This window comes from Notothenia rossii (genome assembly GCF_949606895.1).
Source record: "Notothenia rossii genome assembly, chromosome: 4".
Taxonomy (NCBI): domain Eukaryota; kingdom Metazoa; phylum Chordata; class Actinopteri; order Perciformes; family Nototheniidae; genus Notothenia; species Notothenia rossii.
Window position 1 is genome coordinate 29,290,044 of NC_136902.1, and position 26,748 is coordinate 29,316,791.

A 26,748-nucleotide genomic window follows, 5' to 3' on the forward strand; every position below is an offset into this window, starting at 1 on the left:
ACACCAGTAGTTAATAATAATGTATCAGTGATATATAAATGAAGTACACTATAGAGTGACCCTGAATGCTCCATGAAAAATACAAATATTGGCCTATGACTCACCTGCTGTTTCTGGGCTTTGATAAACATAAAATGTTGCCTATAAGAATAACAAAAATGTAAAAAGGAATATGGAAATCAGTGCTATTAACTGTATGCAAAGTGCCACACCTTTCCATACCCATCTAGCACTGATGGGATCCTCCTGAAAGCTTCTCAGATGTCAACGCACCTTCATTTAAAACAGGGGTTTTCTCACGCATGCGCATGGGCTCAAGACTATCTCATCGGGGAGAAAAAAAGAAGTTCACACACAAAGCCACGCCTGCGCGGTGTGCCCCTCATTACAAGCGAAGTTGCTGCATCTTTTTAGGAAGCTACATGCTTTCTTTCGACACCCAAAGGTCGCATGGTGTCAGGGACGCGCCTAGTCACGGGAACAGTCCGGAGCGCGTTCACGAGGTGCAAGATCGCGCTTTAACAGTGAAGAGTATCAAACAGCGTGCGGGGATCCAACCTAATGGTTTACATTGGTTCACAACGACCAGTCAATGATTTGCGCCGCTTATTTTTTTTCTTGCGCGGCGTTTATTTTGCAAACGTTTTCTTTTTTGCACGGCAAGGAACTGACATAGCAAACTCATCTGTATGATAGGGGAGCAGGAGCTCACAGTATGGTCCGGGAAACCAGACATTTATGGGTGGGAAATTTACCCGAAAATGTGCGAGAAGAGAAAATCATTGAGCACTTCAAGCGGTGAGTAGGAACACTAATGAGCGACGTGTGCTTGTGTGTGTTTTTGTGATGTGACAACGGGTGCATGGCCAGCATCTCTCTCTGTTGTGTCACATTTTAGTGAAGTCGGGATGAAGCAGGAGGTTCCCCTGTAGCAAAGTCCCATTTGGCAACTGTGCTGTCAGCTCCCCATAAGCGACAACACTGTGCTGCATTTCTGATAAAAAATACAACGGCTAGCAGGCGACAAACACCCTCCTCGCGGACATATGGATTTGCCATATTGACACTAACTTGTAGGCTTGGTGATAACTCCACTTGTCATTTCAGGTTGTAGGGGTTTTCATTCACGCCATGGTAACCATTTCACTTTTAAGAAGCTTTCATTTCCACCTGGCTAACGTAAAGGAAACACGTTTGTTTTTGCTACAACAGTGTAAACAAACTTCAACCTATACCTGGCGAGCTGCTTGTATTGTACAAACGCCATGCATTTCACAGTGTGCATCTCTGGCACACAGTATCAAGTCTACCGCCTTGTGTTTATGGTGCCAGAGAAAATCTGACCCAGTGTTTCACTTGACTCTCTAGGAGTTTGTCAGGTTACTGATTCCTAGACATGTGCACACAGGGGTTAGTTTGCACACTGTGTATTTATCTACCAACGTGCACTTTAGCTGTTGCAAGAACCGAATTTCTTCAAATGTTAAGAGAAGTCAGTGAAAGCTAAAAGGTGACGCGACATCCACGCTCGCTGCAACATTGATGCAAACTGGCTGTGATTGAATCCCGTGTTAACTGATATGCAATATTGTAACGTTGTAGTAGGCTGCCTGCGACTTTGTGCGAGCACAGAAATCGGCATATTTGTTGCCACATTATTACCGCGTTGATCCCCCCCAGCTGCTGACTGGCACAGCCTGCAGCGTGATTTGATCTAAGGAAAATCAGACAACATATCGATATTTTAATTACGATACCCTGATTGTGCTCCACTGGTGCTTTTTGTACGGGCTATTGGAGCAGATCGAATCCGTGCACCTTGTATGGGCTTTCGGCCTTTGTTGTCTTCCTCGCAGGCAGAAAACAAATGTAAATATGAATTTTCGTGGGGCCGTCTGCGCGCTCTTGCCTCTCTCTTCTCGGCTGTCAAGGAAATAACAGCCCGCCTCTCCGTCAGTCCGTCCATATGTGCTGGAGAGCAGACTGCTGAACATAATCATAGTCTACATATGAGCAGCGATCTCTTCTGTGAAGGCGTCTCCGTGTGGGAAGCTTCTTAATTACAAACATAAATCATACATGTATGTTTAACACAATTATAACCGATAAGCACCTTATGTTCCCCACAACGTTGCCACAGCATACGACTGTAAAATACACAAACTGATGATTATTAATTTGCTTTGCACTCTTTTGGTTTTCGTTACGGTTGTCTGATGCATGATTGAAGTACAAATATGATCCGCGTCTTATTCATACAGCCGTCCACACAATAATGGGATACCTATGGCGTTTTTTATTTACATAAGCCCGTGCTATGCTGTGCGTAACGTTATGTTTGGGGGATGGTGACTGGATTGCATGTTATTCCAATAGCGGAGGGGAAACAGTGTCGGAGGGTCTCTTTTAGCACGCCGCCTGAGCTCCAGCGTTAACCCAGAGGTAGCCAGAGCATGCAGGTGCATGACAGCCCGATGTGTGATAGAAGTCATTGAAGATGGGGGACGGCAGAATGAGTAAGCAGTGTGAACAGCTTTTCTAAAATGGCGTCGGAGGCTGTTCAATGTTGGGAACTGGCATGCCAATAAATGTATGGGTACCCTACTGTCTCTATCGGACAGAGCGAAAACACTCCCGAAAGGTTTGGGGGGGGGGGGGGGGATAGAAAGCTTTATAACCCAAGAACTGAGCTTGCACATTTTGTATTTGGCCCATCAATTCAACCATCACTTAACAAGGTATATTTTCATTTATTAACAGACTTCTTAAGGAAACAATGGGATGCTTACACTCATACATTTGTATATATTGAGCAGTTTTTTTAAGAGAAGGGAAAAGGAGGAAAAGATAAGATGAATGTCAAGTTGCACCAAAAGTGCATTGCCAATAGTTGAAAAACAGAATCAGCCATATAGACATGCATACTGCATTGAGATTTTTTTTTTTTAACCCGCACACAGCGAATCAGGAAATGTCACGTCCTTTTTTATGCTGCCCCTCATCTGTGCGCTATCCAGTGGCTATAATCTTGTGAACACACCCTCCTCCTAGACAACATGCTAATGTTGGAAAATATATGCATTTATTAACATGCAATGTGCCATAGTTTCAAGTCCAGTTGCTGGGTTACTGTTGCCTTGAGAGAAAGAGCAGAAAATAAGAGTAGCAAAGCCACCTTCACCTCCCACCTCTACACACACACACACACACACACACACACACACACACACACACACACACACACACACACACACACACACACACACACACACACACACACACACACACACACACACACACACACACACACACACACACACACACACAATTTGACATTTTTATAATTTTTCAGGAAACAGCCATATTTCCACTAGTAATTAAACCAAACACTGTATAGAAATGTATTCACACTAATGCAACATAACTGCCATTCAACACCTAGTGATCCCCTTGTTTTCTCTTTTAGATATGGACGTGTGGAGAGTGTCAAGGTCCTGCCCAAGCGGGGTTCAGAAGGTGGAGTCGCCGCCTTTGTGGATTTTGTGGACATTAAAAGTGCTCAGAAGGCTCACAATGCTATCAACAAGATGGGGGACAGAGACCTGCGCACTGATTACAATGAACCAGGCACCATTCCTAGTGCCGCGAGGGGGCTGGACGATAGTCTGTCCATAGGCTCTCGTAGCCGGGATGTATCAGGGTTCACAAGGGCGGCAGGGGGAGCCGTGTATGGGCCCCCCACGTCGCTCCACAGCAGAGATGGACGCTATGAACGCAGACTAGACGGGTAAGTGGACAAAGTTTCTCTGAAGGCAGGGGGAACCATTGTTCCTGGTTTACACCTTACCTCCAAGCATCTTCCCACCATCTATTCATTTACTTGTTGAGGGGGCGAGAGGAGAAAGAGAGTGCAAGAATTAAATCGTATAGAAATCGCAGCTGAGAGAGTGGTCAGCACTCCTGGATTGACTCACAGGTAGACAGAGATATTCCATAAGTGATAGTATATTGTGTATGTATAACTTAAAGGAATAGTGAATAGTTACATGTGTTGGAGATTACTTAAACATCTCTTTGAGGTGGATGTATCATATGCGGAAAATACGGGGCAAAGATTGGATATCGTAAAATTTCCCAGGATTATTGAAGATTGCTGGAGAGAGAGAGAGGCAAAAAGAGAGAGTGGTCCAGCGTCCATCCCTGGGATTCCCCTAATCTGGAGATACGCGCCCTGCTTGGTGGATTAATTTCACCTTTTTTTTCCTCCAAGTAACAAAACAACCACATTATGTATAAGACACTATTGTTTGGATTTGTCAAATTTGGTGTTCAATTATCGTGCATATCCCACGGAGGTGTTCAATTTGGTCACAGGCTGGAGTCATGTGGATAACCTACACAGGATATTCCTCTCTGTTGGATTAACACTGCCCTCACACCGTAAGGATCATGCTAAAGGTATGGGTTGCTTTCTTGGTTCTTTTGTTGTTTTATTTTGGATTATATCTAAAATCAGGGCATTACCATTTGAGTACTGAGAGACCTCTACTGGTGATCCAACCCAGTAGAGACAACAGGAACATGCGAGCAAATTCTTTTTTTTACAGCCTTATTTTTGTGGAGATTATTTTTTACTTTTCAACAACTAAGACTTGCAGATTCAATGAGGACCAACATGGACTATGTTCGGATCGTACAAATTGAAAGAAGAATGCTGAAAATTAAGACTGGAAAGTTGCCGTTGGAGATAACCTACCTCAAGCCTGTGGATTACCTGCTCATTTCCTGAATGTGGAACTATAATTTAACCATGGATATAACCGCAAACAGAACAAAAATGAACCATTTCCTGTCTAATCTGATTTGGTTTCGACTGCATGCAGGCCTTTTCTGCTTGTAATAGAGATCGACAACAGACATGAACCTCCATGAACTACAAATGTTCTCCATCCTGGGAAAGTGCTTCTAAAAAATAAGAATTTGGATTACCATTAAGAGACATGTTCTTAATTCTTCATCGCCATGGCAATACATCCCTCCCTTTGCCAAAGGAATTTGACTTTACTGCTGTGCAGATTGCAACCAACACGGAATGTGCAGGACTTCAAGAATTAAAGACGCAAGACTGAATTTTTCTGTCACTTTCATCATTGCTGTTGTGGAATCAATGGCGCCCCTCCTGGATGTATTTATTTTCTATTAGACTCGACTGCAGCAATAATATTTTTACCCCCACTTTTGGATTGTTATATATTGTCCAGTTGACATTATCCAGCATAAAAAACATCCTAACCTGGATCCGTAAAAAGGCCAAGTTTGTTTTCATCATTTTAAATCCAACGGACACATATATCTAAGAACACGAGGCTCCCTGCCCGATAATGAGGATTACATTTTCTAACGTGAACAATTTTGCTTCAACTTTTTTCCATCTCCACTCAACATTTTTGCCCATTTTTTAAGTTCTATCTCCCTAGATTTTATTCGGAATTATAGGTCAAGTTACCACTCTCTCAAAAGGTTGGTATGTCCTGCCCTGTGTATTTTAGCTGTCCTCTCTAACCCCCCTAGTTTGAACCCCTGTCTTTCTCCATTTTCCCCACTAACCGAAGTAGCTGGTGCATAGATGCATTACTGTCCATATACAGAAATCTGTACCTTACCTTGTATCATTTTCCTTTCTCTTCCTCTGAACTGACCACTTTTAACTACTGTAACCCCAGTCCTCCTTGATGAAAGATCAATATTTTAGCTTTTATTAATGCATAGTAATCAAAGTAAAAAAAATCTATATAAAAAAACGGTCTTAATATAGCAAAATGACTGGGCTGTGGAAGATCCTAAATATTAAAGATTTAAAAAATGTTTTTACAATATTTGCAGTTAGAAGGCGCGGTGGCAAACTAAAGTAATAATACATAGAATTAAATAGGAAAATAAAATGATTTAAAGGTAAAAGGATAGAATTTAAAGATGAAAAAATAGAAATATATTCATGCAATGTGCCCATTTTCTCTGGAAAAAAAGGAAACAGAATTACATAATCATTAAAATGGTATCTGAATTTGCTTCCAATTCAATCTTTGTCGAGGTCCGTTTATGTCGTTATATATTGAGGAGATATAAGTCTTTCATAAAGCAAAAATACCAAACATTTCTGGATGTTCTTCTTTTGTGTATGTTCCACTTAATTTCCAATAGGCAAAAACAAAAATATAACCTAAGGCCCAAGGAAAAAGCAGCGACCAAGCATTTTATGGACTTAATGATTGATCAATTTAATTTAAAATAAAAGCTTGCCTATTCATCAATAATGAAATAATGATTATTTCGAGGCTCAGGATCTTTTGTTCCTGCCTTACAGCTGCAGTTTTAAAACCCCTAGGTTTCCTTTTTTATGAGCAAGTTTATTTTGAATATTAAACCTGTCCAGCAGATTCAAAATGTGATCTTAAACCCCTGAGAAATGTAACATATTTAAGATAATTTGATAGCAATTCACTCTTATTAGAGAGTTGACCATAGTCATTTTCAGGCAATATGCAGGTAGAGAGATGAAATCCATCCAAAGTACCTGACTAGATTTAAAACGTCTCCATGTGCGGTCGGCTGAAAAACGATAATTGCTGTGAAATGTTGGAAATGTCCCAACGGTCAGAGATTTTTCTCGACCATTTATACTTTGGTATCCGTGCATTTTTTAATATCTGATTATATTGGACTAGAGGCAACATTGCAAATCAATAAGCAGGACTGATTCATGGCAGAGCCGGCTTTACCGGATTGCTGCTTCAGTTTGATGGATTACCTTAATTAGGATTTAATTCACTGGATTAACCAAAAGCAGACCTTCCAATTTGGTTCATGATATAAATTGACATACAGTGATAGAAGCCCAACCCAAACTCTGTGGTTAGTGCTTTAGCCCGCAGAGATAACAGGGTGCTCCGCAGCGGAAACTTTAACTGCTGGTTTGCACGGCAGAAAGATATTTAACATTAAGCTATTTATAAATAGTTTTGGGATTTTTGGGATAGAATTGATATGCATGTATTGCTCCCAGATGGCTGAGCCTCCACATTGGAGGCCTTTTTAGCATGCTGCAGGAATGCATCCTTATAATTATGCTATTCACGTAATCCCATAACAGTTGATTTGCTTAGCATGCACCAGAGCAGACTAATAAGCAAACACTGATGGAAATTCTGCCAAAAAAAAAGTCTAACTGAATTATTTTTTTAGCTCCATGAATTATGGAGAACCTGTTTTGTCTAAAGTGAAATTGAAGTGAAATTGAAGGCTATCTATTGAGCAGTGAGCCTGCGCCACCAAATTAGCATTTTCGAGAGCATCCGGGGGTCAAGGTAATCCATCAATTTCACAGCAGACATCGTTATACCATAGATGTTATTCATGAATCCAGCACACACATGATTAAATCAAATAAGCTGAAACAGAATTTGCCCCTGACCCGCTGTACTTATGTATAGTGCAGTGAAATACAGACATTGTGCGGGTCTTCTAAACTAATTTATCCTCAACATCCAGGAGACTCTATGCATCTCACGCCATCTTTTGTTCTTCTGCCCCATGGCAATTGCCTTTGTTGGAAAGGCTTAATGAAAGATTACCATTAATGAGCTTATAAATGGAAGTTGTTAGTGTCTTTAGGTTACATTAATGTAAAATGTTTCACACGTATGAATATTTCACATAAAATAGTATAGAATAATTGCACAGTGACTTGCACTGAAAAAGTATCGTAGACCTTCATTTTTCCTTAATACAAACATAAACCTGAAGTTTGAATCCTCGAAATGAATCAGATAAAGACATGGTTGTGGAAATGGTTAAAGGGTTAACTTTAGGGGATGAATGCAGTCCATCAAAGTCTTCAGTTACAGCGTGTGAATATGAGTTACACATCTTTTGTCAATTCTAAAGGTCAGGTTGGTTATTTATAAGAAACTCATCTTATGGATCATTTACCGAAATGCTTTTCAGGCATAAGAAGACACTTATGCCGTATATATGCGGATAAATGGCAGCAGCCTTATGTTAACATCTTGTGCTGCTTGGTTTCTAAAGCGAGATGCAGGAAGCAGTTTTAGCTATTAAGAGTCATGTACAAAACATTAAATAATTATAGCTTATCTTTTGTGCGACAACCCATTTCCATATCAACTGGTATAAAATGTCCTATATAATCGAAAACAATTAATAACATTTCTATTGGAAACACAACACACCATCTTTTACAGTTGGAAAATGATAAAACGAAAAAGCATAACAAAATAAAATATATGTCTGATGGAAGTAATAAAGAGTATTTGTGTATTAAACAAATAAGACCAAAGGATGCTGGTATCCGTTCTTCAAGTTATAAATATTCTCAGAATTTTCTTTATGTTACAAACATCTTTGATTCGTTAGTGACATGTGTGATGTGTTGCACACACGCAGTTTGCAACACATCACACATCTATACACAGATGTAATCAAGACAATCTCTGATTGTCCAAATCAATCAAATATCCAATATATGTGTACATCATCAAGGACAGTTAATAAACCCCGTCTTGGGAATTAGTTGGATTTTTTCTTTTTGAACACTTAATATCGAAATTAATTTCACTCTGAAACAAGAAAGAACATATTATTTTTATTAAAACTTAAATTCCAGTTTAAAGTAGATATTGACAGAAAATATAGGGAGCGAGTATGGGAGTTATTGAGGGTCTTAAAAGATCATAAACCAAGGAACATTAAAATACTAGTCCAACAAGACACAGTGCATCTTCATTTCATCAACCATAATAACATAATGGCTGTTTTGAACAGAATATTACCTTTGATGTTACACAGTTCAGGTTTGTTTACCATTAAAATCTGCCACCGTTTTGAGTGTTAAATCTTTTCCATTGTCTTTTTGAAATTGGATGAAGGAGAAAACATCTTATTCAAAAGACCATTATAATGAGGGTATGTAAGGGTTGTTATATAAAACCATATTCCTCCCTGTGTTGGAACATCATGGCTAATTTTCTGATTATAATTTGATCGGAATTCAAACAGTGGTAATTGCTGTCCTGTCCCGCTCATTACTGGGAGTTGGGTAATATGACTATGCTATAATGACACAGCGGTGGTATTACCAAATTCAATTCTGATTGCTTTATTCAGAACGCGGATGTTCGGGTCTGCAGAGCGTCCTTGTTAGCATCGTTTCTAATGTGCACCTTCCTAAAAGATGCTTTGAAGACCTTGTTTCAGGGGAACAAGTGGTTTCAAATTGTGTTACATTATAAACAAAAGGCTTGTCATAAGTCACCTTCTGAAATCTTCAACAAAGCCTCCCAGATAAATGGATGTAAAAAGTGGCTTTTGTTGTAGTTGCAAGACCAGAATGACTTGACAATCTATAAAGGCGTGAATTTCTTTTCTTTGTACGAGTCTGTTATATCCTACAATTATACTTTGAAATAAGCTATAGATTTATGTTATTTCAAACACTGAAAGCATGCTGTTTGCTAAAATATATTTTGGTTGTCCTTTGTTTATTAAGGTTTCAAAATACTGTGTTGCCTTTTACAAAAGGATATACAAGTGATGTATTCCTTTGATGCTTGAACTGAGAACATGTGATCATTTAGAAATGATTGGCGTTCAAAGACAATACAGTTACCTACAGCACTTGTTGTAGAAATAATATCAAGTGGTTCATATGATGGCAAAATAATCTGAAACACTTCACCTCCAAGTCAAAAAAAGTTTAGAAATGCTCAGTTCATCATTTGTAGTTGAGTCGATAGGCTTGAGGAATGATCTCTCTAAATTCCTGCAAACTACCCTTCTCCAAACACTTTGTTACCCTGTCTTCCCATGTGTCTAATTTAGAAAAACCCACCAGAGACACCTGATAAATGTGTTTGTCCAATGTCAGACTGTCAGATGCTAGCAGCTGTCTTGAATGTAACTGTAATGTGATGTTGTTCTCTCTTCTTGTTTTTTAGGACGACTGAAAGTCGGGATCGGGCGTACGATCACAGTGCCTACGGACATCATGAGCGTCCTGGTAGCAGTTTTGAACGCCAGCGGCACTACGAAACAGACTATTATCGTGAGGCTAGAGAGAGGACTCTAAGCACAGCTGGGAGTGTGTCTGGTACCTCCAGCGGAAGCTGTACATCGGTGTCGCCCGGAGTCAGTGGAACTATCGTTAGCACTGTCGCTGCCAACACTGGAACAGTTGGATCAGCAGTGGCCACGACAGGGGGAAGCGGTGGATCTACGTCCAGCATTGTGGGCTTCTACCGCGCCCACAGCGGGAGCCCATGTCGCTTCGAGACTCCAGAGCCTCGCTACGAGTCTCGTGCCAGGGAACCCTTTACTTTGGCCAGTGTGGTTCACAGGGACCTTTACAGGGAGGACAGGGGTCGGCACGGGGAGCGGTCGTATCGCCACAGCCGAAGCCGGTCTCCACACTCAACACATTCGCGAAATCCCTCTCCTCAGAGACTTGCGAGTCAGGCTACCCGCCCTGCACGCTCCCACAGCGGATCAGGCTCCCACAGCCGCTCCTCCAGCTCAGACTCAGTCAGCAGTACCAGCAGCAGCACGAGTGGCAGGTGAGTGAAGCTGTTGAGATTTCTACCGTTGCGCGTGGCTGTTGTTTACCTTTGCGCATCCCACTCTGAACCAAGTGCTGGACCGAGTATTTATATTAAAAAAAAGGGAACTCTGAATGCTGCTTCAAATGACTGTACACCTTTATTTCAGAGAATCAACCAGTGCTTCTTATACTTTTAATACTAATGTCGCCATCTGTTTATCATTTTCTGCTGCATACGTGTAGGTTACAGCCATAGCAGGATGTGGAATACATTTGGGGAGGAGGCTAAAAAAGCCTTAATGTCTGCACTCCCTGTTATTCAGTGTACATTTATAATATTAGGGTATACTCAGCACATCAAATTTCTAAGATGATCACAATTTACTTTTCAACGTTACTCTCAGATCTGCAAAAAACGTAATATGGACTACTCAAGGAAAATCCTACAAACACTGTCATGGAAATATTTGTTTGTACCACTCAGCAAAATCTTCAGAGGAACATTTAAAAACTCTAAGTCTGGCTGAATAAACAGGTGTGCTCTTTTCAAATGGAGACCCAATTTTAGAATTGATTTCTATATCCAGGAAATAAATAGTGTTCACAAAACGTCCCTATTTTTTAAACTTAATGGAATTTCTTCCGCATATTTTTATATCAACTGTATTAATTTCTGCGACTGTTTTTAAGACAACAAGCAACAACTTACTGGTGCATTTAATTTTTTCTCATAGTTTAGTGCAGACTCCTATCAAAAATACTGTTTCTCGACATCCCTCAATACAGAAGCTGTGGTTTATAACATTAACCGTTTCAAGGTATCATACCTCCTAATGTGGAGGAAACTTCTGTGTAGCAATGCAGTGGGAGTCACCGACTCATGAAGGAGACACAGGATGAGCAGGAGTTCTGATGTCAAACACTGATATTTAATACAAGTATTGGCCGGAGAAATTCACATAACAAGTCACAGCAGCCAAAGGTTCTGACTGCACGGGTGGGTTGCCATGTAAATTCTGATCAGCCTCTCATCTTGGTAGACCATTTAACTAGTTTACAGAGAGTCAAATCAACATATTGGGGATGGGAATTGATACCTGGAGACTGTCTCTGACCCCTGTGGTGCTTTGAAGCCAGCGTTCTCAGAGTCGTATAACTCCCTACTTCCGCCAGATCAGGTCATAAAACTTATAGTATCAACATACGGCTACATTATCACGCTCCTTACGGGAGATAAGGAGCAGGGCTGATCGTAAATGTCAACACACAGGAAAGGGTTAAATTCTTGGAGTGAAGACAGAATTATTCCCTCACACCTAATACTGTGTCATAATGTCAGAATTCACATCAATCGTTATATGCGCAATGGCCCCACCTTGAAAGATGACATCACTTACAAAGTCAATCGTATGTTTTTTCTAACATCTTTTTAAAAACAACTTGTTAATGTGTAAACCTTTGAAGCAGTGTGCACATTTCTACTTTACCCTTTTTTGTATGATCACTATTGCATTGTTTCAGATGACTAATCTGTTTTTACAAGGCTGGTGGCTGGGTAGGTGATTGCTGGTGGGAGTCAAAGCCTGGAAAATGACCTTTGCTGCTTGTAACTGCTGCAATGGCATGGTTTTTGTATCGCGATTTGTTCTGAATTGGTTCATTTCTACTGATCATGCTTTGGATTAAGTTTAGGTCTGCGTGTTTGATATTACAAATGATGGCTGTGCGTTTTGTTACGCCAGTGAATCTGGCCTCTGCTGAATTTGACATGCTAATTGATCTGTTTTTGTATATTTGTTGTGGTGATATTTGCATCCAGATTTCTCTAAGTGTATTGCTTTTTATTAGTTGATTTCGTTTATGGTAGACGATGAGTTGTACAATGTATGCATAAATAACCAAAGGTTAGGAAATTCAAATGTCTGCAGTGTGCAGTTTAGGAAACATAAGCAAGTCTGTCCATTGGATTTGCTCCACTACATATATTCCCCTCAGTCCTCTCCAGTTGTTTTTTTTATTACTGCATCACCTTTGGACACAGCAGAGTCCGCAGCTTTAAACGGCGTACAGCGACACGTGTGGTTTGACGAGGTAGTGCTATGGGGAACATTTCAGGAGACGGCTGGTATATTTTTCTCACTGCCTACCTCTGTGTATGTGTAATGGCTCCCCCCCTCCGTGAGATCCAGTTGGAACTGGAAATTTCTGGCCAGTGCTGGCTGCCTGCCCACTCCCACAGGCCAGGCTCCGTCAGCAGCACTTCCGGGAGTGTCTGAGCACAGGAGGAGAAAGTGAGAAGGAAACAAACAGCAGAGGGCCTGGAAAGCAGAGGGAATGAGGCGGCCATGAATTTGCCACTGATGGGCAAATCCAACCTTTTTGTACTGATGTTCCTATTCTGCTGAGAGACATTGTGCTTTTCACATTCATGATGCATGGGCTTTTATCAAAATGCATCACTATTTATTAAATCTGAAATGTTCATGTTAAATTGCCTTTTCAATTAATTATGTTATCCTATCCCTTGCCTGCAGATTAGTAAGAGAAAACATATTTTGTGTGTCTACAAAAATCAAATTTCTAACTTTTGTTATCCGCATTGCAATAAAGAATTTAGTATATATTTTCCAATATATTAATTATTTATTAGAGGCATAGCATTTAGCACTTGCAGTGTAGCACTGCAAAATAAAAAGATTTGCATAGGGTCTACAAATGATATCATTACATCTTACTATTTTTTTAAGGTTAAATGATCAATTACTACTTTCTTTTGGGTAACTTAGATGGACAACAGCAACAACAATTCGCAGCAACAGAGAATGACAATTTTATGATTTAACATCCATAATGATTAGACTGTTAACTATCAAAGACATCTAAGTGAATGTTCCTCCTTTGTTACAGTGACTCAAGCAGTAGTTCAAGTGATGAGTCCCCAGCACGCTCAGTGCAGTCTGCTGCTGTTCCTGCACCCTCAGCACTTCCTTTATCCTCTCTTGACAAGGATGAACCACGTAAAAGCTTTGGCATCAAGGTCCAAAATCTTCCTGTGCGCTCTACAGGTTGGTTTTATCCAGCAATAATTGTTTTTACTGTATATCTATTAAAATGTTTAACATTTTTTTTAACTAACATTTAAAAAAAAAGAAAAAAGGAGAAAGGTTACTCTTGTGTTTGGTATACACATTTAAAAGAACATTTGTTTGGTCTACTACAGATACGAGCCTGAAGGATGGTTTGTTCCATGAGTTTAAGAAACATGGAAAGGTCACGTCTGTACAAATCCACGGAGCTTCAGAGGAGCGCTACGGTCTTGTCTTTTTCCGCCAGCAAGAGGACCAAGAGAAAGCACTTGGAGCATCAAAGGGAAAGCTTTTTTTCGGCATGCAGATTGAAGTAACTGCATGGAATGGCCCTGGTACGTGCTTATCTTTACATATATTGCAACACAAACATGAATCATCAAAACATACAAAGGTGCAAATGAGCTTTCAATGTATTTTTCAGAGACGGAAAGTGAGAACGAGTTTCGACCCTTGGATGAGAGGATAGATGAGTTTCATCCAAAGGCCACACGAACATTATTCATTGGAAACCTGGAGAAGACCACCAGTTACCATGACCTGCTTAACATTTTTCAACGCTTTGGAGAAATAGTGGTAGGTTATTGGTGTGATGTGGTTCAATAAACGGGCCATAAAATATGCAATGCACCATTTCAAAAAAACTCATTTACTGACAGCATGTGTGTTTTTATTTTTTATCTGCAAAGGATATTGACATTAAGAAGGTGAATGGAGCCCCACAGTATGCCTTTCTACAATACTGTGACATTGCCAGTGTCTGTAAGGCCATAAAGAAGATGGATGGGGAGTACCTTGGTAACAATAGACTAAAGGTGAGTCACGTTAAGTTATTTTACCAGTATTTAGGAGCACCATTTATTTTTGTACTGTTGGAAGAATTTATTGCTATCTGACATTTTATCGTTGCTTTTTCAGCTGGGCTTTGGCAAGAGTATGCCTACGACATGCGTTTGGTTGGATGGATTAGCGTCAAACACAACTGAGCAGTTTCTTACTCGGCATTTTTGCCGCTATGGACATGTTGTTAAGGTAAGTCTGTTTTATTTCCCCACTCACAGTTGCCCATTGTTTACTTTCTGGCTCCTTGGGACTCTATTTGACTCTGTCTTCCGCAGGTTGTATTTGACAGAATGAAAGGAATGGCCCTTATCCTGTATAACAACATTGAATATGCACAAGCCGCTGTCAAAGACACAAAGGGTTGGAAGATTGGAGGCAGTAAAATCAAGGTATGAAAAACAAAGCTTTGCTCTGTAATGTTCAGTATTCTCAATCTCAATAATCAATAAAATGCAAATGAACCTATTTTTTTTCAGGTGGACTTCGCCAATCAGGAAAGTCAGATGGCTTTCTATCGTTCAATGCAGGCTTCTGGCCAGGATATTCGAGACTTTTATGACCTTATCACTGAAAGAAGGTTTGTGTATGTTCTTTAAGCAATACTATGATTGCCCCAGTTCTGTCAAATTAAAACTAATATTATTGATGCTTGAATATGAAAACTTTCTTTTTTTGTTTGTATTTCTTAGCAGGGACGATCGAAGAACTCAATATGAGTTTCAAGCAGAAAGACCATATCACGAAAATGTACGAACACCAGGAACATTTACTGAAGATTCACGTCGTAAATACCCTGCCAGAAGTCGTGAGTTTTTTACTGAATGGGATCCATATCAGGGAGATTACTTTGATCCACAATACTTTGAAGACCCCAGGGAATATCGAGAATACAGAGCTGATCCTTATGAGCAAGACATTCGCAAGTACAGCTATTTGCAACGGGAACGTGAAAGAGAGAGAGAGCGCTTTGAAACAGATCGTGGAAGGGAGCATGGAAGGAGGACTGTTGAGCGTAGCCAAAGCCCATCTCACATTGCCTCTCGCCGTCCTGCCAGCCCTGCTGCATCTCCTTCGCTCTCCGAGAGGATACCAAGCGATTCAGATCGCCATATTTGCTGCCGATCGTCTGAAAGAAGTGGTAGCTGCAGTTCAATCTCCCCACCTAGGTTTGAAAAACTTGAAAAGGCACGCATTGAAAAGTATACTAAAACTGACAAACTTGATAAAGATCGAGTCTTTGAAGTTGAAAGAGGGAATTTGTTAGAAAAGGAGAAGCGGGCTGGACGTAAAGATCGTGGGGACAAGGACAAAAGTGATAAACAGAGGCTTAAAAAGCTAAAAGTTACATCACCTAGTATCCAAGCATCTGAGACCGAACCTGAACTTGAACAAGATGTTGGCCCTGAGTCCGTTCTTCGAAGTAAAAACTGTAAAATCCCAAAAGAAGGCTCAAGCAAAGGAAGGTTAGACCTTCTTCCTTGTGTTGTGCAACTGACACGTGTTAAAGAAAAAGAAGGAAAGTTGATTGGCCAATCTGTCCAAGAAAAACAAATACAGAGGGGTGGTATTGACAGTCCCAGGTTGGTATCACCTTCAGCTGAGCAGAGAAGTCCTCCATTCCGTTTGGAACCATCAAAAAATGATGCCTCTAAGCATGGAAAGGTCCCCAGAGACAAACATATGCAGAGTTTAATAGAGGTTATCGACAAGGATGCTAAAATCAAATCCAAAAAACATGGAAAATCTGAAATGGGATTTGATAGTGGTATTTCTGTGGATATTGATCGTTTGGCTGCAAGGAAAAGGCGTTTTGAGGACTCTGGGAAAACTGATAGAAAGAAGAGAACTATTGAGGAAGATCTTGTTAGACCTGGACTTCATAAACTATGGAGCAATGCTAAGGAGAAAGATTTTGATAAGACTCTTTTGATAAAAGGGATGCATAAAAAGCAGCACCACATGGAAAAATGTGTCAGGATGGTTTCAGTTAGCAGTCCTAAAGATGGACGAGACTTTGAAAGCAGCTCTGTAGGCTTTTCTCTGGAGCAGCACTCTCGACTAGGGGAGGTGCCTGAAGATTCTACAGATCAGTCAGACTCTCCCTACCTTAAAATGGATTTAGAGGGGTCTAAAAGTGAAAACAGCACCAGTCTCACAAAGATGTCAGATGATGTCAGTATTGATTTAGATGAATTAAAAGAACAACACAAACACATTTTGTCTGAAAACAAACAAGGAAGAGACTCAGATGACGGAGATGAACACTTTGTCCACATTGATCAGAATGTTTGCACAAAACAAATTGAACAAAGTCGATGGCACCATCCCAAACTTGTCGATCCTGATAAGTTAGTTAAGTTTAAAAAGCCAGCCATTAAAGACACTCATGACTTGGAAAATGATTATATTATGTATGATGTTCCAAAACCAACTCAGGATATGGCAAATGATGGCTTCTCTTCCAGTAAAAGGAAAAAGTTAGAGAATTTTGACTTTGAAATAGACAGTGCAAAAAGAGACCGCAACTTTTCAAGTACCCAAAAGCTGAATGAGGAGATTTATCAGAGTATCACATCATCAATAGAACATGGTCACTTTTCTGCAAACGAGGAAGAGGAAACTGCCCAAATTTCTTTGTCGGTTATAAAGAAAGATAGAAAATCTTCTACAACAACAGATGACAAATATTCACACACAGAGTCATTAAAAAACAGTCTGGGCCTGACAGCCACACATTTTCAGTCTTCTGACATTGATGTCCCGAAGCTTAAGACAACCTTGCTTGGCTGTGACGAGGAGTTAATGCAATGTTGGGAAAGACGAATAAAGTCTGATTCACTGAGAATGGAAATGACTTTTCCCAGTGATATTTCAAAACGTGAAACCATCCAGAAACGCATTGGACAAGATTTAGAACCGGGAGAAGTGCAGTCTGATTCAGATGATGATGTAGAAACCAGACATATGTCTCCCAAGTCCAACAATTCCTTGTCTTATATCCTCAGGGAACGCGATGAGAGGATGACAGATCTGAAGCTTTCAGGGTCATTGGAAAAGAACAAGTTTTATTCATTTGCATTAGATAAAACTATAACTCCTGATACTAAAGCACTTCTTGAAAGAGCCAAGACACTGTATTCCTCCAGAGAAGATAATTGGTCCTTTCTCCCCTCACGCTTTCCAACCTCCCACAGCTGTTCAGATAAGGAAAAGGTAGAGCTTGCACCCAGACCCATTCCTTCTTGGTATATGAAAAAGAAAAAGATTCGTACTGACTCCGTTGAAAAGCTACATGATAAAAAAGAAGAACTCAAGCCACAGGACCAAGAGCGACAGGACCTGTTCGCTTCTCGCTTCCTGCACAGCTCAATCTTCGAACAGGATTCCCGTCGTTTACAGCATCTTGAACGTAAAGACCAAGATTTTTTGTCTGGAGTTCCCAAGCCTTTGGTAAAGCCAGTTGCTACTGAGGCACAGCCTGAAACCGGAGTAGTTGACATGCCACAAGAGCCCATAGTGCTTTTCCAAAGTCGTTTTTTGGAGCTACAACAACAAAGAGACAAGGACCATCCACTCCCTGACATTGAGAATATCTTAACAGTGGAGATTAAAAGAGATGAAGTGCATAAGTGTGATAATGTTCTGTCTGATAAGGAATCTGAGCCAGTACTGAAGGTAAATGATACATCACTCAGCCCTACATTAACCTTGTTAACACCACCTTTTGTTACTTCACCAAAAGAAATGTCTTCAACAGAAAAGAAAGAAATATTAACTCCACCCTCAGATCAACCTTTGTCATTTGTCAAAGATGAAAAAGTAGAGCCAGTTGTTGAGTTATCTCCAGCTCATTCTTTTTTGATGGAAGACTTGAAACCAGTTTATCCTAGGCTAACAATCACCCCTCCACTTCTCCCTTTGGGGCCGGAAAATGAAATGGAAACAAAGGTAGAGTTAATTGAACCCAAAGCAAAAATTGGAGATAGTTTGGCGGTGGAACATGCTCCTTTTGTGGAAGTAAAGCCTCCCACTCCTGGTGCTTCACTAAAAGGTTTTGAGAAAGAGACTGGAGAGTGCCCTTTTTCTGACTATCCAAAGATTGAAGACAAATCTAAGATTATTAAAACAGAACCAGACAAACTGGAAACAAATCGGGAAACAAAACAATGTGAAGAATCTCAGAAAACTGAGACAGATAGTGACGCATGTATGCCAGAGCTTGAGGCTAAAAGAAAGCCATTACCAAACCGCAGACAGCCCAAAAATAAAAGGGCAAAACCACTGTCAGCATTACGTGCTTCACAAACATCCCAAATTGTTACCACAGATAAGCCTGCAACACGAAAGAGTGAACGGATTGACAGAGAGAAACTCAAAAGGGCCTCATCTCCTAGGGCAGAAGTACCAAAACCATCAATTGAGTCCAGAGTCACATCCAAGTCACCAATTCATGCATCAGATTCTGAGCAAAACCTTGAGTCAAGCCTGATCCATGGCAGAACACGTCGCAGGAATGTAAAATCAGTCTATGCAACGCTACACGAAGAAGAACAAGCTGGCAAAGAGGTATTGGAGTCATCCCGCTCCATGCGCAAACGTGTTGCTGATAAAGAACCAATACAGCAAGATGTTCCAACACCAACTACCACTGCAAGGCGCGGACGCCCACCTAAAAAAGGCATCAAGCGAGGTGGAGATGTTTCACCAATTAAGGGGGAACAGCAGAAAGTGATGGAAGATGACACAGAGGTCAAAGAGAATTCCACTAATGTAGAGGGATGGCGTTCACCCCGCACACAGAAAGTGCAACAAATACAACTTACTTCATCTCCTCCACTCAACAAGAAAGGAGGTAAAATAGACAAACAGTCTGGGAGCACTACAGTGCTAGATGGACAAGCTGATTTGGCAAGTCGGGATGAGTCAGAACTTAATCCTAAAACTGATTCTGAACTGTTTGTGAAGCTATCGAAAAACTCAAGCTCACCAGTGCACATAATTGAAAACGATCCAAAAGATTCGGTTGGAAAACGATCTACTGATGGGGACATTGAAAAGGAAGAAACCAGCTTTTCCGATAGGAGACAACTGCCTGAAAAGAGTGTTAAAATAAAAACATCAAGGCTGAAAAGAAATGCCAAGCAAGTCACTGAAGGTAAATCACACAGCTTAAAAAACCTTGAGATCCGTGTTAGTGTTGATGACGTTAAATGTTTACTTCGTTCAGAGGATGATGAGCCAGAGTCATTTGAAGCCTCCACTATTACCGAAACCAAGATTGTAGTTAAAAAAAATGATGAAATCAAAGGGTTTCCAATAGAGTCTAAAGAACTTGATGCACAGGAACAGGAAGACTCCCTATCAGAACCTGAACTTCCTGATGATCCAGCAACTCTCTTAGCACGGCAGATGGAACTAGAGCAGGCAGTTGAAAACATTGCCAAACTTACAGTTGAGCAAACTCCTCGACCGTATAAGGAGCCATCGTCACAGCAACCTACCATATTGCCTCCTGTAGTCGTAGAACCAGAAGTCGAGGTTGAAGAGGAGAAGCGAGCTAATCCTGCAAGCGAGACTGAACTTGCAGCCGCTATAGATTCCATTACAGCTGAAGAAATATTGGCAGATGCAGATAGTTTTGCAGCTCCTCCTCCTTACAATGCACTTATTCCTACCCCTGAATCCCTGACATCCCCCTCCTCCAATGAGATTATGGAACCTGAAACACACATGGTGATCAACAGTATACTTGCTGCAGACTCAGATGAAGGTCCTCTGACACCAAGCCCAAAAGCGCTAATGGCAGAGTCTAAGGCAGCTGATGATACTCCTTTCCTTGAAACACCTAAAAAAACGGGCAGAGTTAAATCCAAAACCCCAAAGAAGTCAAGAGGTCGCAAAGCTGCAGCTAATAAGAAAGATACTGCTGAAGAGGTTCCACAAATAGAGCCCTCCCCAGTGAAGTTACCAGAGTCAATCCCAGAAGACCCAGAAACTATCAATTCAAAAGCTGCCACTGTTAAAGCTGGGGCCACTGCAGCAGCTTCTGTGGTCACTGCCGTTGCAACTTGTAGGTGTGATGTGAAAAGTGGTATTACGGTAAAAACGCCCAAAGAGGCAGAACAGCCTGAAGTTGAACAGCCTGTACCCAAAGAATCTGCCTTTCATTCAGGCAAAAGCAACATCCCTGGCAGTAAAAAGCATCCCAAAGTAGAAGAACTACCTACCCATACCCTTGCCCCTGCGCGCCCACAACCTATGTCCCAGTTCAGTATACCTCTGTTGCGGCCTGCCAAAATGCCAATTTCGCCAGACTGGCCTCCTAGAATTGAAGAAAGTAGAATCTATGTTGCACCTCCGTGTCACGTTACAGTGGTAACTCCTTCTCCACCATCATCGACTGCACTTGGAACCCCTTCAACAAATCCCCCATTGCCTCCTGACACCAAGGCCTCAGATATTGACCCTAGTTCTAGTACATTAAGAAAAATACTAATGGAACCTAAATATGTGACTGCATCAAACAGCAATTATATACCTACCACAATGGTAACATCTGTACTGTCGGAACCATCACGGATGTCAGAGAATGAAAATCCCTCTGAAAAAGTAGGTTCCAGACAGTTACATCATGAAGAGAGACCACCTTTACCCCCTCAGCCCATACACCACAAACCCTTTCCATTGTCAGAGTCCCAACAGAACTGTGGAGACAAGATCCAGCATACAGTTATTTCTCCTGTTACCTCTGTGATAAGTCGAATTCCAATGCCTTATGATACAGAGGAAACTCCACGGATATCTCTTAGCAACCGGAGCATTGGACTTTCTATTCCCAAGCAAAAGTTTAGATCAAACCCTAATGAGAATAATCGGTACCATGGCATGGATATAGTAGAAGATGGTACTAGAGCACGCTCTGTTGTTGAGTCCACTCCCTACACTGCTAACTCCAGTCCTGGCCTTAGGGTCAATACATCAGAGGGTGTTGTTGTTTTGAGTTATTCCGGTCAGAAAACTGAAGGACCTCACAGAATGAGGGCCAAAATTAGTCAAATTCCTCCAGCCAGTGTTGGTGATATAGAGTTTCAGCAATCTGTATCCAAATCTTCAATAAAGCAGGACCCACTCATCACACCATCCCAGTCGCCTACCCCAAAAGTAGGCCCAACACATGCAGCTTACGGGCACACAGGGGTTCTCTTGACTGGCCAATCGTATAACTGTCAACCTGTCATTTCCAGTAGGAAGCATGAGAGTATTGTGTGCGAAAAATCTGATGCCCCTTATCACACAACAACCCAGGGGGGTGTTGTAAAGATGTACAAACAGCCAGTTAGTTCGCCTCAAGTCTTGATGTACAACCAAGCTGTGATACAGCAGCAGCATGGCAATAGAGGAATGGGGTCTGAACCTCTTCCAAAAAAAATGAACATTGGCAAAGCTATTCAGCAGTCTAACTTAAGCCCAGTCATGAGCCAACACCACCCATCACCATCTGGAAGCCGCATGAGCCCGAGCCCTAGCATCCCAACTGATCGGTCAGCTCTACACCAAAAGCAAGAACCCCAGTCCCCAAGAACAACTATTCAATCCCCTTCACACTTTGTCAAAGCCTGTCCTCCAAGCAGTGCTCCTAGAGGAACCTCTGTTGTTCTGGGTCATGGCATGCCACCAATGTCTACATATCATTCTAGTATGCATCACCCGCACTCAGAGCAGTCCTCCGTCATAATACAACCTCACAGTGTCACTCAGGCAATTGCTCATGGAGCCAGGATGAACACCCCACCAATGTCTGCGATAAACTATGGAAGGCGAGGTGACTCCCTGTCTTCTTCCCACCAAGGGCCATTACAACGCTCAAACACACCGCAGCCTAATGTTATCCGAGATTTGGTACTGCAATCCCATTCAAGTCCCCAGGGGTCAGTATCAGGTGGGGGTGGAAGTAGTCTTAATGAAGAAGACAACAGACACTTTAACCAAGCCCTTAGCAGACCTTCTGTGCCCCAGCTCCAATCAGATCTAATGATGATTCACAGTGATCACCGGGTACTCCACCCAAGCATGCGCATGGATCAGTACAGAGACATGCACCATCGCCTCCTGATGCACCAGCAACTGGGAGAGCAGGCTGCTGTAGAAGCAAGACAGTCCTCAAATAGGACAACTCCTTCAAGTAACATCTCTGGACATTCAAAGAGTCCTATAGTGGTGAAGAACATTGATATTTCCATAAAAGAATCTCTCAAACCACTAGAAGGAAAGGTGATACATCCACCCTCCAGCGAAAGTATAATAAGGGGAGTCCATGCATCTTCTCCTGTCCTGGTGTCTCCTCACCCACATGGGGTTCAGCTGATGCATCCAGGAACGACAGGCTCCTTTCCAATATATCGTGACATGCGAGGCTTTCCATCCCAGTTTCCAGGACATCCTTCATCTGGACACAGTCTGCCTAATCAAGGCATAACATCTACACAGGTCAGTAGAGGAACTTTTGTTACTGACATTTTTCAAATATTTCAGTGTTATTTATTATGTATATGTGGAGCATGATCACATACATACATTATTCCTAACTATTCATTTGTTTTGTTTTTTTAATCAGATTCCTCAGGAGCCTGAGATGAGTCACAGGGGTAAAATCTCTCAGTTATATGGGGGAGGAAGTGATTCCAAGCCGGAGATTTCCCATCTCCGCCATGCTACCTCTACCGACCTCTCCCACATTTCCCGAATATCTCGGGATACAGTCTCCCCCTCATACCTGTCTCCCATGTCGTCTCCTATGAGTCTTACTCACAAGCCAGATCTATCTGTACAGAAAGGCCCTCCAGCCTTCCTGCCAACACCTCCACCAGTTGTACCTCAATCAAGTTCCCTATATCCACTGCCTGATTCTAAGCTGGAGCATTCGGGGCATCGTTCCGTTGACATGTTGCAGCTTATGACGGTAAAACAGCAGATTAACCAGCTTGTCATTATACATGAAATATACTTTCAAGACATTACCAATGAAGAAACATGTGATTATAAAACATGTTTCTGTTTTCATTTTACAGAAATACCCTATTGTATGGCAAGGTATGTTGGCACTGAAGAATGACCAGGCTGCTGTCCAGTTACACTTTATTTCTGGTAACACCATACTGGCCCAGCGCTCGCTACCGCCCACAGAGGGAGGCCCTTTTCTCCGTATTGTCCAGAGGATGAGGCTTGAGGCTTCCCAGTTGGAGAGTGTGGCACGCAGAATGACTGTGAGTAATTTCGTTTTTACTACCTCGGAGAAGCACGTTTTAACGTTTTGATGAACATTTTGTTTAACAATAATAATCAAATAGAGACTTGATTGCACAATTCATGGATTTTGACCAATAACCTAACTGTCGGATGTGTTTTTATGTTTACATTTATGATAAAGAATTATCATTCATGGCAGGTGGACAATGACTACTGTTTGCTACTGGCTCTACCCTGTGGTCGAGATCAAGAAGATGTCCTTGGTCAAACTCAAGCCTTGAAAAGTGGCTTCATCACCTACCTGCAGGCCAAACAGGCAGCTGGCATTATCAATGTGCCCAACCCTGGCTCTAATCAGGTCTGTGGTCATTAAAACTCGTTTTCTTTTTTACTTGTATCTGTCTTTTACAATGACAAATCAAAAAGATTGAATTCCGTCTCTCATCATGTTATTCTTATCTTTTGATTTATAGCCAGCCTATGTGGTGCAGATCTTCCCACCGTGTGAATTTTCGGAGAGTCACCTTTCGCGCCTGGCCCCGGACCTTCTCAACAGCATCTCCAGCATTTCCCCTCACCTCATGATTGTCATTGCCTCTGTTTAATTACCTCCGTTGTTTTTTTTAACAAAGCCAACACCAGCCCTTTTAACTCGTCCAGTTTTCTAAACTGGAATTGCCTCGTATTTTTATGAGTTTGACTTAAAGAAAAGAAAATCTTATTTAGCATGCACTCACCTTTTCTTTCACTTCACCAAGTCCTTAAGTCAATCAATGGCATCGAATTCCAAAAACTTTACCTTTACAGAGAGGATCTTAAGGATCGAACCGGGATTTTTGATGAGCATTTTTGATAACTCATTTCATTTTTTTGCCATTTTTGGAGGTGTTGTGCATAGCTTTTTCTAATTCATAGAATCCATACAGCTATGGATTGAGACCTTCCTATTGGACATTTTTTACATTCATGAAAGGGATTGTGATTTTTTTTCTTTAAAAAAAAAAAAAGAAAAGACAAACGACGTGATAAGTCATTGCACTATGTTAAGGAAAAATGTTGAACTCTGTATAGATTTGAGTATAAAATGATACATGTAATGGAATTACTCTCGTGATCGGCCACGCTTGCGCAAGAAAAAGATCAAGAATCATTTCCGCCTGATCCATCATACTGCTTTCACTCCTTCACCATCAGCCAACTTCTACGTCATTTCCGGACTCAGCTCTCCATCCCGAGGTGTTCCCTGCCCCAGGACCTCGTGAGGGGACGTTTATAGTTTTATAGTTTACACTCAATGCCTCAACAGGGCACTACTATATAAAGATTATTTAATTTGTTTATTTTTGTTTGCATCTTCTTTAAGCCTTAGGGTATTGTGGACTATTGTGAAACTGTATATATTGTACATATTTAAAGACTGAGCAATGTTGAGAGACCAAGTGAATTATTTTACAAGACGGATCATCAAATGTTTTCTTTTTTCTTTTCTTTGGAAGGGGGCAGGGAGGGGAATAGGGGAAAGGATCTGTACATGATCCAGGAGTAATATTCAAGAAAAAAAATATTTTTATTGATTCTGTGCCAAAACGTCTTTTGCAAACGCTCAACACACGAAATGTATCGAAAAAAAAGTGATTAGAACCTATTTTCATATGTGACTTTGTATTTTGCTCCTCAGAGGGCAGACTTGATTCCTTTTGTTTTTGTATTGGTCATCAACCCAACTCTGTTACTACAGTGCTTTTACATTATGAAGTTTTATCCTCATTTTGAAGGAACCATTATATTGTAGGGGTTGCATTTCTGTTGGTATTCCTGTTCTCCTCCTCCCTGAAGTGGACCTTTACTGCCCCCTGCTGTCTGGAAAGCATCCTCGCATATTTAGGACTGCATCTTGAGGTCATGTTAGCCCTGACTTCATGAAAGACTATAGCATGCTTTTTTTTTCAAATTGTGAACTGAAATCATGAAGGCCAAGAATGTGTACTTGACATCATGCCGCTAATGGATGTATTGATCATCTGTCTCCATCTCTCCCCATAACTGTCTCTTTGAGCCAAGCTGTAAATACTATTGTCCTTAATCTGTGCTCTTGTGTATTTTTCCCATTTATAATTGTCTTTTTCAGGGTCTTTTTTTTGTTTTGTGCAACAAAACAAAGCAGTCTGAAAGAGACAGGAGATAAGGTGTGTGTGAAACCGATGCTGAAAGTAAAAACCGCGCTTGTCAGTTTTGTGGTGTAAATATTTCTGACTGCAAGCTGAATATGGTTATGTTGAAGGCACTTATAATTTTTGATAAACAAATGAGAAGAAAAAAGAAAAAAAACTTAAAAAGGTGATTAATATGAAAACTGTCTTTTGATCAATCTTCATTTTGAGTGTACTTTGCTGTTCCTCCATGAGGACATTTTAAAACTGTAAAATAAATGGTTGTTTAACTTACTTCTGAAGATCATTAAATGGTCAGTCACTCTTGGTTTGTCTTTTCCTGACTTCAAAAAATGTAGTTATTTTTGATGCACTGATTGAAGAAGAAAGATTATTCCAGAATCAGAAAGAGGACTTATTATGCTCTTTTTCAGGTTCATGTTTGTATTTTGTGCCTCTACAGTGACATGTTTATATGCTTTAATGTTCAAAAAGGTCTTTATTTTATCTCATACTGGCTGTGCTGCAGCACCTCTTTTCACCCTCTGACTGAAACTAGAGCCCAGTCTGATCTGATTGGTTAGCTGATGGGCTCTGTTGTGATGTGGTCAACCGCATAAAGATGTCCCGCCCCTTAGCGTATCACATACAACATTTTGGAGCGCTAGCCAATAGAAGCGCAATTGTAACATTGTGATGTCATTATGGTATGGGAGAGTTAAATGGAGGCATTTCAGGCTGGGCGGCAGTTTGTGGGAGAGAAACTCCCTCTGGAGGTAACTTTGGGATTTTAGCCTTTGCAGAGCAATTA

At 41.1% G+C, this 26,748-nt stretch overlaps 1 protein-coding gene across 2 annotated transcripts; it reads left to right on the forward strand.

The window, feature by feature from the left end:
- The first annotated feature begins 316 nt into the window (after positions 1-316).
- Positions 317-26,231, forward strand: spen (spen family transcriptional repressor). 2 transcript variants are annotated; one of them, XM_079674055.1, is made up of 15 exons: positions 317-798; positions 3,467-3,787; positions 10,014-10,628; positions 13,520-13,677; positions 13,833-14,033; positions 14,123-14,274; positions 14,388-14,513; positions 14,617-14,730; positions 14,817-14,930; positions 15,018-15,118; positions 15,231-23,028; positions 23,156-23,500; positions 23,610-23,804; positions 23,987-24,145; positions 24,261-26,231. In XM_079674055.1, the coding sequence occupies exons 1-15, from the start codon at positions 716-718 to the stop codon at positions 24,390-24,392; spliced, it is 10,614 nt and encodes a 3,537-aa protein (XP_079530181.1). In that variant the 5' UTR covers positions 317-715; the 3' UTR covers positions 24,393-26,231. The 2 variants fall into 2 exon arrangements, with proteins under 2 accessions (XP_079530181.1, XP_079530180.1); XM_079674054.1 differs by having other exon boundaries at positions 320-798; positions 23,969-24,145.
- Positions 26,232-26,748: the final 517 nt, after the last annotated feature.

Excerpts from the sequence above, each read along its gene's own strand:
- spen (XM_079674054.1), top strand. The coding sequence starts at position 716 with ATGGTCCGGGAAACCAGACATTTATGGGTGGGAAATTTACCCGAAAAT. Across the intron at positions 799-3,466 it reads ATCATTGAGCACTTCAAGCG|ATATGGACGTGTGGAGAGTG; the intron begins GTGAGTAGGAAC and ends TTTCTCTTTTAG. Across the intron at positions 13,678-13,832 it reads TCTTCCTGTGCGCTCTACAG|ATACGAGCCTGAAGGATGGT; the intron begins GTTGGTTTTATC and ends GGTCTACTACAG.